The sequence below is a fragment of the Solanum tuberosum genome, unplaced genomic scaffold, assembly GCF_000226075.1.
Source record: "Solanum tuberosum cultivar DM 1-3 516 R44 unplaced genomic scaffold, SolTub_3.0 scf00675, whole genome shotgun sequence".
NCBI classification, from domain to species: domain Eukaryota; kingdom Viridiplantae; phylum Streptophyta; class Magnoliopsida; order Solanales; family Solanaceae; genus Solanum; species Solanum tuberosum.
Genome location: NW_006239600.1, coordinates 149,700 through 166,493, shown reverse-complemented (window position 1 = coordinate 166,493; position 16,794 = coordinate 149,700). Strand labels below are relative to the sequence as shown.

The 16,794-nt window shown below is 32.7% G+C and overlaps 2 protein-coding genes across 2 annotated transcripts in view; one reads left to right on the top strand and one right to left on the bottom strand.

Moving 5' to 3' along the window:
* The first annotated feature begins 1,691 nt into the window (after nt 1-1,691).
* Nucleotides 1,692-6,042, top strand: LOC102586042 (probable sulfate transporter 3.5). Its single transcript, XM_006366813.1, has 12 exons — nt 1,692-2,001; nt 2,381-2,588; nt 2,891-3,062; nt 3,301-3,366; nt 3,458-3,571; nt 3,879-3,995; nt 4,258-4,384; nt 4,462-4,748; nt 4,974-5,161; nt 5,290-5,372; nt 5,533-5,609; nt 5,869-6,042. Exons 1-12 carry the CDS (start codon nt 1,692-1,694, stop codon nt 6,040-6,042), a joined length of 1,923 nt encoding a protein of 640 aa, XP_006366875.1.
* Nucleotides 6,043-8,186: 2,144 nt separating this feature from the next.
* Nucleotides 8,187-16,794, bottom strand: part of LOC102584832 (E3 ubiquitin-protein ligase At1g63170-like) — a 9,251-nt gene continuing 643 nt past the window's right edge. The window contains exons 2-5 of the mRNA XM_006366809.2: nt 11,643-12,360; nt 10,660-10,785; nt 10,282-10,573; nt 8,187-8,912 (exon numbers count right to left, since the gene is read on the bottom strand). Coding sequence (XP_006366871.1) covers nt 8,718-8,912; nt 10,282-10,573; nt 10,660-10,785; nt 11,643-12,289 — 1,260 coding nt within the window. The 5' untranslated portion in view covers nt 12,290-12,360 and the 3' untranslated portion in view covers nt 8,187-8,717. The remainder of the gene's footprint in view (nt 8,913-10,281; nt 10,574-10,659; nt 10,786-11,642; nt 12,361-16,794) is intronic.

The window sequence follows — 16,794 nt, the reverse complement described above, 5'->3', positions numbered from 1 at the left end:
ATTATCTTGTTCTTTTCTTTTCTTTTTTGGTATAAATAAACTTCTTGATAGAGTTTATAAGCTATATGACTGAAGTCTATGAGAAGAATAACTATATTTTTTAGCACGTCTTTTCATATTAGCCAAAAAATAAATTATTTATGTTTGTGGCCTTTGCTCGATAGAAAATCAGCACATTAGTTTGTCTTTCTATATATATGATAGTGGCTTTGTTTACTTTCGATTAAAAAAAAAAAGACTACCCCAAATTTTTGTTTTTCAACTTTTTATTGCATAAAAGATAATTTAAAAAAATGAGAGAATAGAAAGTGTGTACATTTTAAATTTCTCATATTCCAGGTTCACAATAGTTTTTCTTATGTTTCAATTAGTGCTAAAGTTATGTTTCTAATACAATATATTTTACTAATTGCTTTTTGGTTGTTATAAATAATAAATACATAGATAGATATTTGCATTAGGTTATTATTGTAAAGAGATAATTTCACAAAGAAACTACCGTTAATAATGACAATTGTTTAGTGTTATAAGAAGAAGAAAAAAAGCTTATAACAAAGTGGAGACTAAAATTTGAGATAACAACATCTCTAGATAATTTCAAAAGCAGCGTCGGACGAGAATGGTGTGTAGGTAGCTTTACCCTTAAATCTATTTATACGGAGAGAGAAGGAGAGAAGTAATTGGTGTGCTTGAAGAAATGTTGTCAGAAATATGAAATTTTCAATGAAAATTCTGTCAAAATGTCTCAAAGAAGCCAATTTTTTGATGGATTTCGTCAGAAATTCACGTTTAACTTTTTTGTTATTTGCTTATCTAGAATAACAATATTCAAAAGTTATGGGTATTTTAAAAGATATATTGATTCTGAAAATAGGAATTGTTGTTGGTATTTTCAAACGTGAGAGAATAAATATCATACAAAAACAACAACTAGAGTTAAAAAAAATATATTCTCGGAACTGACTTTTTATGTTACATTTTATCGTTTTCTAACGGTTTTAAAAAATTTATAACAATATTCTTCTTTGAGGTGAGATAAAATAACACAAAATTTGAAGTATAAATTTTATCCTAGATTTAGCTATATCTTCAACTAAATAAAGTACAAATTTAATTTCGAACGTAATTCTGAATTATCTCACTTTATTTTATTTTATGCACCAAATGAATAAAACCCTCATATTTATATATATCTTTTCCCTATTCATGAAAAAGCACATCGATGCACTATAACAAAAAAAAATAACATTTAGCGATAATAAATACATTTGTTATATATGAATTGTCTATATTAATATGAGAATCTTGATTAGTTATATGATGCAAAACCTTAAACCTTAATTAAAGATGAAAGTTTTATATATGAATTATCTGAATCTTAATTAGTTATATGATGCAAAACCTTAAACCTTAATTAAAGATGAATTTTGTAGTTTATTTCTGCTTTTTTCTCTCTTTCTTTGTGGTGTTGAATTAAATTTTAGGGTAAAATGATTTTACATAGATGCGTATATTTATGTGCTTTTACAAAGTCTAGATTAGTTTCATTTTTTCTAGCATTATATTTTTTACCCTAGATCAAAAAAGTAATAGATTCAGATGAATCGATACACTATATAAGACATTCCACTTCCACATATAACTTGTCACATTATTACACATACTAATTAATTAACAACTTTCTTATAATCATGAGTTCTCCAAAGTCTTTACATGGAGTGAACTATGCACCACCACGAAGCTTTAAGACAGTTCTTAAAGCAAATCTCAAAGAAACACTATTTCCAGATGATCCATTTCATGAATTCAAGAATGAAAAATTATCAAAAAGAATTTTAAAGGGAATTCAATATTTTGTACCAATTTGTCAATGGTTACCAAAATACAAGTTTGGGTTATTTATGTATGATCTTCTTGCTGGAATTACAATTGCTAGTCTTGCAATCCCACAAGGAATAAGTTATGCAAAACTTGCTGAACTTCCTCCCATTATCGGACTCTGTAAGTTACATACACTAACAGTATATTACTATTTGAACAGTCAAAACCAACATATTTTTAAAAAGATTTTGAACTGTTAACTATTGTAACTTATATTACTTTTTATGTTTATTCTAAATATGTAAAATTTTATTTTTAAAAAAATTAAAGATTCTATATCTGAATTCACACTGAATATTAGTTAATTTGACCCTCGTATTTTAGATCAAGACAATCTTTTTTTCAGACGGAGGGAGTAATACTTTGTACATTAAACTTTTTATAGCACATTACGCGAGAGGCGTAGCTATAATTAGTCAATAAGTGATCTGATTGTGTAAATATTTTTAAATAAGTAACATGACTAACTTGTTATGACAAATTATTAATTTTTTTGCAGATTCAAGTTTTGTTCCCCCTCTAATTTATGCTATTTTTGGGAGTTCAAAACATCTTGCTGTTGGAACAGTAGCAACTTGTTCATTGATTATTGCTGAAGCAGTTCAACATAAAGTTAAGCCTGAAGACAATATGGAATTATATGTTGGTTTGTTTTACACAGCTGCCCTTATATCTGGTTTGCTACAAACAGCTTTGGGGGTACTAAGGTAATTATACATACCAGTCGTTTAACTTTTATATACTGACAGTTAAAAAAAAAATATTGTATTTTCAAAAAATCTTCTAATATGTCAATGATTGCATGTTGAATCAACCAAAAATAATACATTTTGTTTTTGGAGGATTCGACATGAAAGCAATAACTTATTTTAAGAGTCTGAGCAATATAATTTTTTGATCACTAAAATGTTACCCCTATAATGAGTCTTTTGGGGTGCGAATTTGAAATATCAAAATGAGTATCGAACATCGAATGAATTAATTTATTTTTTGTGTGTGTGTGATGTAGGCTTGGATTTTTGGTGGATTTTCTATCACATTCAACAATTACTGGATTTATGGGAGGGACAGCATTAATTATTTGCTTACAACAATTGAAAGGCATGCTTGGCTTAAAGCATTTCACTAGTCGTACTGATGTTTATCATGTTTTACGTGCTGTTATTGAAAATAGAAAAGAGGTTAGTTAATTTTAATTAATTTGATAAAGTGATCATTTTATAGTCTGGTGCACAAAGTATTTACGTTCATATAGAATTCAAGGAATTGAACGACTGCACTTCAAGGGGTGTGATTAGACAGTACCCTAATGCAAACATAAATGGTTATTTTTATGGTACAAGCTCGTAACCTATATATCACACAAAGATACTAACTTGATATTTTTTTTCGTTCTATTTATATATAAAAAAAACCCAGTGGACATGGCAGTGTGCAGTTGTTGGAGTAATCTTCCTTGCTTTCCTACAATTATCTAGATATGTGGTAAGTTTTTTTTATACGATATTTTAATTTATATACATTGACAGTGTAATTTTTTTTATTTAAATTAACAATTTTTTTTTTTAATTTGCAGAGAAAGAAGAAACCAAATCTATTTTGGGTTTCAGCCATTTCTCCAATACTTGTTGTTGTAGTTGGCTGCCTTTTTGCATATTTTTTCAATGCTGAGAAACATGGCATAGCTATTGTAAGTTAAATTGCCCTCTTTTTTTTATAAAAAAAAAAAATTGGATATTTTTATTAAATATGATCAATTTCGCGAAAATAATCTTATGAGAAAGTGTCAGATGAAGAGTTCCCTAGCTAGACGATTTTTCATGTGGAATGAATTATAAAATAATGTCATATTGACATGTCAGCTTACACTATTTTGACCTATTCTAACTCGAGTTTGATGAGTCATTTCAAGTTAAAAATTTATATCATTTTTACCATATGTTTTCTTATATTTGATTTTACAAAATTAATTTATTATTTTTTTGAACTCAATGCAGGTGGGAAAATTGAATAAAGGAATTAATCCATCCTCCATTCATCTTATAAATTTTAGTCCAGAATATCTACCTGCTGTTGTAAAAGCTGGGATCATTACAGCTATGATTGCAATAGCAGTAAGTACATTTTAATTACTCTCGTAGTTTTTTATTCTTCGATTAATTCTGTTATTTCTTGTGCTTCGTTATCATATTATTTTATCGTTGTTACTGTTATTTATGCACTTTTTATTTTCTCTTTCCAAATTGCTCAATCGAAAACAACATTAGTATGCATATATAGACATTATACACTATCCTCCCCAGATTTTACGTGTGAGAATATTACATAGAGTATATTGTTGATGTTATTCAATTATTTTTTTTGTAATATTTATAGGAAGGGATAGCTATTGGGAGGAGTTTTGCTATCATGGATAATGAACAAATTGATGGTAACAAAGAGATGGTAGCCATTGGACTCATGAATATTGTTGGCTCTTTAACTTCTTGCTACTTAAGTACAGGTAATTAATTTAACTTTTATACACTGACAGTATAACGTAAACATGTACTAATGATTTTTTTCGTATTTTTTTATTAGGGCCATTTTCAAAAACAGCAGTGAACTACAATGCTGGATGCAAGAGCCAAATGTCAAATGTAGTTATGTCATTGTGCATGTTGCTAACTTTATTGTTTTTGGCACCACTTTTTGGCTACACACCACTTGTTGCCTTGGCTGCTATCATTATGTCAGCTATGATTGGGTTAATGGACTATGAAAAGGCTGTTCACCTTTACAAGACTGACAAATTTGATTTCTTGATTTGTATGGTTGCTTTCTTTGGTGTTGCCTTCATTAGCATGGACATGGGACTCATCCTCTCGGTACGTAATCAAAAAATATTATTATTTGAATTTTCAATTCAGATCCTAGTCGTGAAATTACACTAAGTATCTTTTTTGGGATCTGATTGATACGACAAAAGTCATGGAATAACCATTTTTTAGTCCTTCTAATTGAAAAATAGTCATTATCGTAACTTGTGACCTTCTATCATACTAAACATGGTAAAAACTTACGCGTACTCGATATTTTTTTATTTTTTGTAGGTTGGACTTGCCTTGATAAGGGCACTTCTATATGTTGCTAGGCCACCAACATGCAAACTTGGAACTATAACAAATACAGCATTTCGTGACATAGAACAATATCCTGGTTCTAATGAAACTCCAGGAATGTTGATTTTGAAACTTGGTTCTCCAATTTACTTCCCAAATAGCAATTATGTAAGAGAAAGGTAAGAAATCTCTCTGTAATAACGTTATTTGTCTGGATATTATTTTGTTGTTATAGTGCAAATTGTTATATACACAACTTATATTGAACTAATGGTAAGATGTTTTTTTTTATGAATATATTGAACAGGATTCTAAGATGGGTTAGAGATGAGCAATCTCTTGAAAATTCCCAAAGAAATGAGATTGAATACTTGTTACTTGATTTTGGAGGTATGATTTATGAGCTTAAAATTCACAAATAAAAACGCAAGGACGACTCAATAAAATTAGTTATTTAAAAGAAAAATTTAATAAAAGGTCTTCCAAAATTAATTTATTTGCTTTTCAATATGTTACTAAAGCAAAAAAAAATTCAATGACAATATTGTAGGTGTTACATCAATTGACATAACTGGTGTTGAAACTTTAAAAGAACTTCGTAGATGCCTAGCAGCAAAATCCATCAAGGTATGTATAATTATATACACTTTCTCATTATTTACTTCCTCGTTTCACGTTCGCTTCTTGAGAGTCAAACTACGAACTTTCACCAAGATTTTTAAGAAGTATTTTTTTCATCATATAATACGAAAAGGATTACTAACTTATAGTATTTCTCGTATAATTAAATTTTAACAGACTGACTCTCGTAAAGCGAAACGTAACAGGTGTATATATAGTGTTTGAGATTCACTAACTTTCTAATATACTTCTTTTTTGTGTGTAGATTATATTGATTAATCCAAGATTAGGGGTGATGGAAAAATTAATTGCAACAAAATTTATTGATTTGCTTGGGAAAGAATCAGTGTTTTTAACAATTGAAGAAGCAATTGAAAATTGCAGTTTTTCACTAAATTCTTCAAGTCAGGCAAAAAGAGAAGATTTGGAAATTGCTTAGTCTACAAAGAAATTCATTATTTAGGAGTAGTATTTTATTTACAATAATAGGAAAAGAAATAGTTTTAATTTCTTTTTTAGTGTTTTTCTACCTTTCTTCCATTTGTTTGTTAGAATAAATTTTGTAGCTTTGATTTTTAATATATTTATTGTCTTCTTCTTTTTAGTATAAATAAACTTCATTTTTTTCAGCATGTCTTTTTCATATTAGCAAAAAAGAAAATTATGTTTGTGGCCTTTATTCGCTAGAAAATCAACACTCTAATTTGTCTTTCTATATATACACGTATGATAGTGGTTTTGTTCACTTCCGATAAATTTCTACAATATTTAAAAATGATTCTAAGAGGGTGATATTGTATGTCGATGTTCTTTTATAAGCTTGACAACAAGTAAACTGTTTGTCGGATTCATTTGATCCCAAGAATACTTGGGAAAAACTTGGGAAGTGGTGTTTGGTAATATACAAAAAAAAGTATCCCCAAGTTCCCAAATACTAGACTAGCTAGAAAAAATTGGTATTTGGGCCAAGTTCAAATATTTGGGAATTTTAAAAAATTCAAAAATTACCCCAAGCTTTTATATTTTATAAAAAATACTCATTATTTATTAATTTCATTTGTTAGTACCTCCTCTGAAAAAGTTTGAGTTCTAATTTGAGTGATAAAATTGAGAAAAAAGAACAATTCATTGAATAGGTTATAATTATAACTGAATCAATGACAAGTTTGAATATGTGATTAATGTATTGCTCTTGCATATATTGTTATTTTGTTGTTGTTGATTGTTATAACCAAAATTTTAAGAACTAAATATATAGTCATCCTTTCATTTAAACCATTTAAGTGACCCGCCCCGACCCACTAAAAATATAATATTGACCCTTTTATTTTACTCTTATTCTCCTAAACTCTTTTTGTCTCCCTATTCTTTCACGCTTCCATTTCCGTCAAATGACCCGGCCTCCCCTGGCTCTTCCACCATTCGGGCTCCCTTTCCTCCCTAGGGTATGCTCCCCCCGGCGCAGAGTGTTCTTCTTTTCTTTTTTTAATTTCTCAATGTCAGCCTCTTCTTCCCGCATATCAATAATATCAACCTCTCTGTTTTTTTTTTGTTTTTTTTTGAAGTTTTCATAACCTCTTTGTTCTCCATCAAAATCAAATTATTGTCTTCCCAACTTTAAAAACAATCAAAAAAAATAAATACAACAATCCCTTAGTTTACAATTCCAACGTAAATTTCTATGTGCCAGACTCTTAATCTGCATAACTTCGGCTCTCAAAGCCAAGCGACTTACTATAAAAAGAGTTGATAATTCAGTAAAACATAAAAGATATTAACTCGCTTAATTTGAAACCTTATTTGGTACTCTAATAAATCAATCAATATCGTTTGAAAATAATACAAAGTAAGCATCAATTTAGGACAAGAAGTAAAGTTATAGAACTTATTCAAACTCTGAATTTAAACTCATATACAAATAGAATTGCGATAATAAGTCTATATACAAATTTTGCGTACGCTTCTGTTAATATTAATATTGGAGAGTGATAATAAAGCCAATAGTGTTTATTAATATTAAAATGAAATGATATCCACAACAATAAAACATATCATTGCAATTTTCCTATTCCATGAATTCCAGAGTGACAAATTCAGTTGTGAATAGAAGAGAGTGCAGTGCATCTATTCGTGACGATATAGGTGATGGGATGGATAAAATTCCTCCAATTTCGAGTTAGATCTTTCAAAATGCAAAAAAAATCATTGTAGGGGGCATTTTCCCCTTCAATAGGCGTTAACCAGTGCTAATTTAAATTAGTCGAAACACCAAATGAAATTTTCAACACAATTCTACTAAAATACAACAACATTTTTAAATCTTATTTGACTGTTACAGAAAGAAAAAAAATCCACCCCCAAATTATTATTTTTCAACTTTTTATGTACATTTTTAATTTCTCATATTCCTGGTTCACAATAGTTTTTTTGTGTTTCAAGTGCTAAAGTTATGTTTATAACAAAATATAATTCTTTTTGGTTGTTATAAATAATAAATACATAGATGGATATTTGCATAAGGTTATTATTATAAAGAGATAATTTCACAAAGAAACTACTGTTAATAATGACAGCTGTTTAGTGTTATAAGAAGAAGAAAAAAGCTTATAACAAAGTAGAAACTAAAATTTGAGATAACAAGCATCTCTAGTGTAATCTCAAAAGCGACGTCTGAGGAGAATGGTGTGTACGCAGCTTACCCTTAAATGTATTTATACAGAGAGAGAGGAAGAGAAGTAATTGTGGTGTGCTATGTCTGCTTAGATGATGGACACTTCAAAAATATCGCTCGGTTTAGATCTTACAAAAGCTATGCATTTTTTTGAAGATCCAACACGAGTGCAACTAACATTTTTTTGGAAGTTCCAAGTAACATAGCTGGTGAGGCATGAAATGAGAGTATCAACAATGGAATTACCTCTTCTTTCAAGCTTGTTATGGATTCTTGGTATGAACTACAACTATACAAACTGAAATTCATGTGGTAAAAACAGCAGTAGCAGCAACAGCAGAAGAAGTAACAGTCAGTTGGGATATACTCTCCTGGCTCCCCATGCAACAAGCTAGCCGCGATGATCTCTGTTTCGACCATAAGAAGTTGGTTTCTGCATCACCTTAGGATTGTTGGAGGGGTTCCTCTTCTACAGAAGGTAGATCTCTGTTCTTGGCGTCAATTTCAGATTTGCAGAGGGGGCAAGTCGCATTAATCTTCAGCCATTTATCTACACATTGTGTGTGGAAGAAATGCGAGCAAGGCAATTCCCTCAGTTCGTCATTGTCCTCATATTTTGCTAAGCAAATACAACATGCCTGTTTAGATTTAACGCATAAGAGCCCGTTAAGTAGATGAGACTAAACAACTGATTAATTGTGCAAATTCAAGATAACTATTCTCAAACAAAAGTTGAACAGACTCTACAAACTCCTTCCAAAAGTGCAAATTCACCTAAATAACAGCTCTGCAAAATACATGTAATATGTAACAAGCTAATACCAGACCTTGGGAAGGTCGCATAAATCCGAGTTAATCAAAGATCCAGTAAATACAATTAGATATATCCTCTTAGATTGTTTTGATATGTGTGAATAACTAACAATGATTAATACGTGGTCCAATATCTAAAACCTATTTCATGTATATTAGTATTAGGTTTGTCACCTGTGTAGAAACATGAATGCCAAGACGTAATAACTGAAATCTGATACTATCTCAATGATAAGTTTAAGGTCACATGCTATTTCCTAAGCTATAAAGACTAACTTCTTCAGAAAAAATGCATTATCTCTTCTAGTATTTCGAAAACTTCCATACGCGTTACATATTTCCTGATCTACTGAATGCCTGACTGGTAACATTGGCAAATCAGATCATTCATTCTCCTCCTTTCCCTTTGCACTTTGGATAGTTTTTACTAAGCATAATATGTGTGAATATTTTTTTCTCACCAGGCCAATAATGCTGTTTTCCATGTATCCCTGTTTTTTGGCAAGTAAAACAAACTTCTACAAAACCAGATCAAGTAAAACAACAAAAAATCCAGTGTAATTTTACGAGTGAGGGCTGGGGAGAGTGGTGTCTACACAGACCTTACCCCTACCTTGGAATGTAGGCTGTTTCTGAAAGACCCTCGCCTCAAATAAAGTAATTTAAAGCAAATAATGAAGAACAGAACAGTAGACATAGCAAATAATATGATAACGGAAGCAAAAGAAAACAACAGATGATAATAAAAATCGAATAATAAGATAATAAGGGAGTGATAATAAAGCAAAGGAGACAAAAAAGTAATAATAAAAAACATGTATTTATTGGTCGTCCTTGAAGGAGAAAAAACTACAAAACATGGGGTATTAAGAAAAAAAAATGATCACGAAAAAAGAAACTACATGAAATACTTTATATGTTGATTTTCAACATCAAACGCAATTAGTACTTAAAACAGTCATTTATTGACTCCTTGATAGTGCTAATCCTAAGGGGAAATAGCAGTCATGGAAAATGGGAACGCAGCCTGTTTGCATATAATGGATTGATTGAAATAGCACACATACAAATATTTTAGCTTAGGTAAGATGCAAATAACATCAAATCAAGAAGAAAAAACTACTTTCTGTGAGACTGTTTCCCAGAAACTCAATTTCCGAATCCCAAAGGCTATGAATAGAAAGATGAACTTACCGCATCTTCGCCTGATATGGCACGTTCCTTCTCTGTGCCTGCGGCTACACAACCACCTTCCTCCTCTCCTAGATTTTTACTTTCATTACTGCCAGTTCCATCTGTCTTGACCCTGTACTTGAGTGTGGGAAGAGCGTTGATGGACTCTTCTGTGGCTCCTCTCACTCCATGCATATTCTCACGCACACCGAGGATTGAAATGATACAAGGCAGGCAGCAGCATATCATCGCACACAAGATGAAAGGCATAGCATATCCAATGCAACTAATGGTAAGAAAAGCTATACATAATCTGCAAAGTATGTGGATCTTATGTTAGTTTTGGTGATACCGGTGTAGCAAAGGAAGAACAAATAAATAAAAAGGAAACAATTGTACCTGTACAGATTGGGAGCCTCAGAAGAAGACGAGTGGCCCCCAAAGATCCAAACATTGCCAACAACAAACCACACAGCAAAGAAGCAATCCAAGGCCATCTTGAAATGATCTACCAGTGAACCAAGTCTGGGAAAAAGGAAGCATCAATGCACGGTGAATAATACTATCAATGATATAAGACAGATTCCAAGATCATGGTACTGAAGCGTAGGGGTGGTAAAATTAGTTAATGAAAATATGACCCACCCATTTATTACTCAGCCCATGTCGACTTCCCAAGTTCAGTCCATCTAAAGAATGGGCTGATATGGGCCAAGTATGCAGGCTAAATTCACCCATGAGATACCTTGTCAAAATATTTAAATTAATTTTCTTTCCTTGATATGTTATATAGCTAAGATAAAGAAAAAGATTTACTGTATTAGTTTGCAAATTTTAAGAAAATAAAAAAATAAAATTAAAACTTGGTAAGAGTTGGGTGAGTTGGATTACGAACTCATTATTTAGCCCTTTTCGACCCAACCCCCATCTCAGCCCAAGTATCTTAGGGTTGGTCAATGACCCATTTATCAATTCAGCCATTTAGACTCGTCCAAATTCAGCCCAAACCGCTCATTTGTCAACCCTATTGAGGAGATACTAACTACATTTCCATGAGAATATCCACATGGCTGTGAAAGGATTTGGAAGACAGAAAAACTGAAGTATTCTTGGATACACTTTTTATAACATAATTAAAGGAATTGGAGAAAGGATAAAAACCTTTAAATGAAAAACGCTAAAATTTCAAGTTACTCATGAAGCAATTGTACCTAGAAAGTCATCTGGTCAAAAGTCATTCAAGCTAGCTAATATTCTTAGGGCAACATCTGACTCCATCCTGAATTACTAAACATGCTTAGTTGCCTTTTGGATTAATTGTGCCCAACAACAAAAAAGATAAAGAAGAAAACACATGGAAGAGAGTAATGTGCAGATATTACCTTGCATTGCTTTGCCTGGTCCAAATATCTGTAGGTGTGTTCCTTCCATCTTCCTCATCCGAGGACCGAGTTAATGAGATAGTAATATAAGAATTTGGCTCTGCAGTGGAATTGACTTGGGGTGAATCTTGACGCAGTTGAACTGATCTCTGACCGATGGTTTGGTAACGGAGAAGATAACGCCAGTACAGTAAAGGAAGGCTTGCTGCACATCCAGTTGCATAACCCACAATCCAAGCAAATAATGGAGTTTCTGGGTTTTCCTCTTTTGACAAGGATAAAACAACAACGGCTGCACCAATCTGTCCTAAGGTGAATATTAGCTCAATGGAAAGCCACAACAGAGTATTAAATGGGCTCCAACGACGATCAGAACCTTCAGCTCTCCTAGCGGTAGAAGGGCTATGAGAATCTGATTCATTGGACGAAGAAGAGACGGAATGTCGATTTGGTGGTCTATTTTCATGGTTGGGTATATCCAATTCATGAGGAGAATCATTATCAGATGAACCTGATGATGAGGGGACACTTCCTTGTTCTACATCAATAACATGTTCATTCCTCTCACGACTTTCTGCTTGCTCCATGAGCAAAGGAAATCTGTCAGTTGGGTTCTCTTGAGTAAGTTCTTCCGAGGTAACAGCCATTCAACCATAAATCTCAAGGACAATATTGCTACTGGTTCAGCTACCACCTTATACTCACAAGCAAAGCTTACCTGGTGATTTTATTTTTAAGAAAGAAAGAATAAAGGCTGGGTAAGAAATGAGAAAGCTTACTCGAATAAAGGCTGGGTAAGAAATGAGAAAGTTTACTCCTTTAACGAGGAAGGATCATTTGCAGAAAATAGTATAGTTGAATTGTTGTAATAATATACGTTAAAAAGTCGGGAAAGTTTACACACATGCATAAACATAACAAGTGGGAGGAGTTGTATTCAAGAGCATACAGTTGCCCACAAATTAGCATGTACCTTTTAATTCATCAATAACTTTATTGATGCTGCATATTGTCACTTCAGAATAATGTACCATTTGTAATGTATAGAGTACCTATGATGACTGCTAAGTGTAGGACATAAAACATTCCTTCCTTTTTCCCAGTCTTCTTTTTTCTTTCAGAAATATTCCTTCAATAGGGTCTATCAGAATCAGCCTCCTTACCTTCAAGGTAGGGGTAAGGTCTGCGTACACTCTACCCTCCCCAAGCCCCACTTTGTAGGATTACACTTGGTATATTGTTGTTTCTTTGAAAAATTATTTCTTCCAAATTCTTCTCTAACATCTCACATATTACAAGGACAACATGAGATGAATCACTCCATTGGATTTGAGGTCAAGCTTCTCAACAAAGAAGGCTTCTAATGATTCTAGCATACTTAGTTTGGTTGGCAGGTGAAACAAACTTATTGCGACTTAAATTAATATTGCCTTTTCTTTACCCAGAGAAAAAAAATTCGCCTTCCTATGAGCATCAAGAGTTAATTTTGAAATATCCATGTGATGCTTATTGAAATGTAGTTGTTTGCATTCTTAGATACATAAAATCAGTTAATTAGCAAAAGCACCATTTTATGAGGGAATGTGCATGGCTTATTTCTCTATAAATACAGGTTGGGCGAGATCACCGTGTGTAATACACATCTATCTCAAGGTATTGTGGTCTTGTTTGGGAGAATCTTGTGAATGGATGACCGAGAGGTAAAATTGAGCAGCAAGATGTAGCACCAAAGTCGAATATCATCTTTTGAACTCTTATGGATCAAGCTACTCCAAGAATTGAAATCAGAAACCTAAAATCAGATGATTCTCATTTATGAAAACTAAGTTGCACTTTGTAACAACAACATAACCAGTGTAGTCCCACAACGTGGGGTTTGGGGAGGGTAGAGTGTACGCAAACCTTACCTCTACCTCAAAGGTGAGGTAAAGTGGTTGTTTCGATAGGCCCTCAAGCTCAAGACAAAAACAGTCTAGAAAAAGACATAATGAAAGTACAACAGATGATAGATAGTAACAAAAATAACCGATAGTACCAGAACAGTACTACAATTGAACTACACGAAACAATAGATAGTAATAAAAATCAAAGAACATGAAACTACAAGAATAGTCCTACGACAACTAGTAAAGGTAACAAGACAAAGTACTCCTACCTACTAACCTTCTACCCTAATTCATGTTCTCCACACCTTCCTATCTAAGGTCATGTCCTCGGTAAACTGCAACCATGTCATGTCATGTCTAATCACTTCTTCCCAATACTTCTTCGATCTACTTCTATCTCTCCTGAATCCATCCATAGCCAACTCATACTTCCCAAAAAAGACACTTCCAGAATTCATTGTCACTGAATACGCAACGTCATTATCAACTCGCAAACATGTTTACCACACTTGTCCGTCTTCAAACTAGTTACACATGCAACAAGCTCGCTACATGCCTACATCCAACATACATGCATCAAATTGAGGAGAGTGTTGAGTTCAGTCACATCTGTATATAGATTATATATTGGTATGGTATTCCACATCGTAAAAGATTGTAGTTTTATTATCTAGAAGACTAGAACAAAGTTCACAAATGTAAGACATAATACTTATACATTTTGTCCAATTTCCTCACATCACACACTTGGTATATTTTCAAACATATGGACTCACACCAAACACACGAGGCTCCAGATCCCAAGAAAGAAATCTTCTAAAATATTAACAAGACTTACAAATATATATATATATATATATATATATATATGATTAATGCCTAATGATACTGCGTCTGTCTAAGAAGGGGGGGCAACTCTATTCTCCTTGGCTTGCTCAATCTTCCTTTTCTGATTGAAAGTAGCAAGAACTAAATTCTTGGAGAAAAAATCATTTTCTGCTTTCCGTCTCTGAATACTGACCAACATAAACTTCACAGACTACATATACCAGCAACCAATCGAGCTCCCCAATCCCTAATCCAATCAAACCATGATTCATTCACATCCTTTAAGATAAGGACAAGAAATTGCATGAGGCACACAAGCTATGGAACTTAAACCACTTTTTTATAAGGAAAAAAATCTGGACCATTTCTTGATTTGCCTACGTCATCCTTGCACAAGGGCCATGCTAATCTTCTCCTCATCGTTCCAATTTTATCAGATGTCCCCGAAGGGACACCTGACCACTTTATGTTTTAACAAATAAACTATTAACTACTACAAGTCAGTCGGTCAGTGAGCCTTAAGCAAAGGATTTTCCCTTGAGAAAAGAGAGTGAACCAGCACACGACTGAAATTACGCAACAAGTCCAGGAATACTCTGACCCATCTTTATTTTTGTGAATAAGAGCAGTAACGGAATTAATACAGAACAAGGTAAGATCAAAACACGCACAAAAAAAAAGCAAGTATTATGATCACCCCTGTGGGCTATGTCAGAAATTTTGGACCATTTTTTTATAAGGTAAGTCACTATGACTGAAATTTCAAGCCTTGAATTGTTAAATTATTTATTTTGAAGATCTACAAAGGGAAAGATTTTTTCTTGAGAAAATCTTAACAGTTACATCCAATCACAGACTAGAAAGTTATCCCTCTTTTATGGAGATTTACTGATATGAACCTAAATAGAGCAGAATGGACATGGATGATTCATACAACCCGATTAGGGATTGAAATGATATCATGCTACACTTAATTGCTATCAGAACTAAGAACAATTAAAATTTGGCATTCATCCAACAAATGAAATGGAAAAACAGCGGCTTCGAAACTATGGCACCCTGAGTAGAAAAAATACGAACTCAATCACAATAAGCGGGATTCAAATAAAAAATTCAAGAGTGGAGGTTTTACCCTGTGCGCACCCAACAGGTAGCGGCTGAGGGTTTCCCTCGTCATAAAAAAAAATCATTAACACGAATTTTTGCTAACGATATCCAAATTAGAAGAACTCCACAACAACAACGTCTCGATCCCAAACTAGTTAAGCATCTCCATATAAATCCTCTGTATCCATTCAACTCCATTTGGGTACATTTAACAACACTATTATCGAAATATTCTAAGCCCCAATATAGCTTCACAAATCAAATTTCAGCTCAAAATTCAACATAAACGCTCTAACAAGCAAATTCAGCCTTGAAGCACTATTCTCTTCTAGATAAATCCTCAAACTTACACATTAATCCATTCATAAAGGTAAATCTTAAAACTAATATCTAAGTTGGAATAACACTACAATCCCAAACTAGTTAAGTGTCTCCATATGAATCCTCTATATCCATTCAACTCTATTTGGGTACATTTATCAACTCTATGCCGAAATATCCAAACCCCCAAAATAGCTTCGCAAATCAAATTTCAGCTCAATATTCAACATGAACGACCTAACAAGCAAATTCAGCCTCGAAGCACCATCCTCTTCTAGATAAATCCTCAAATTCACCCATTAATCCATTAATAAAAGTTAAATCTTGAAACCAATATCTAAATAAGAAAACCTCAACAACCCCAAACTAGTTAAGCAATCTCCATATGAATCCGCTATATATATTCAAATCTATTTGTGCACATTTAACAACTCTATTGTCGAAATATCCAAACCCCCCAATATACCTTCACAAATCAAATTTCAGCTCAAAATTCAACGTAAATGCTCTAACAATCAAATTCAGCCTCAAAATGCCATCTTTTCTAGATAAATCCTCAAATTTACCAGTTAATCCATTCATATAAGTTAAATCTTGAAACCAATATCTAATTTAAAAGAACCCCACAACAAGAACAACGTCTTGATCCCAAACTAGCTAGTCAATCTCTATATAACTCCTCTTATATCCTTTCAACTCTATTTGTGCACATTTAACTACTCTATTGCCGAAATATCCAAACCCCCAACATACCTTCACAAATCAAATTTCAGCTCAAAATGCCATCTTTTCTAGATAAATTCTCAAATTTACCCATTAATTCATTCATAAAAGTTAAATTTTGAAACCAATATCTAAATTAGACGAACCCCACAACAGCAACAACATCTTGATCCCAAACTAGTTAAATAATCTCTATAGAAATCATCTTATATCCATTCAACTCTATTTATGCACATTTAACATTCTTTCTATCTCCAAGAAATCCAACCCCCCCCCCCCCAATATAC

Coding starts and splice junctions, on each gene's coding strand:
- LOC102586042 (XM_006366813.1), top strand. CDS start 1,692: ATGAGTTCTCCAAAGTCTTTACATGGAGTGAACTATGCACCACCACGA. Junction 3,572..3,878: donor AGAAACATGGCATAGCTATT/GTAAGTTAAATT, acceptor AACTCAATGCAG/GTGGGAAAATTGAATAAAGG. Junction 3,996..4,257: donor CAGCTATGATTGCAATAGCA/GTAAGTACATTT, acceptor TAATATTTATAG/GAAGGGATAGCTATTGGGAG.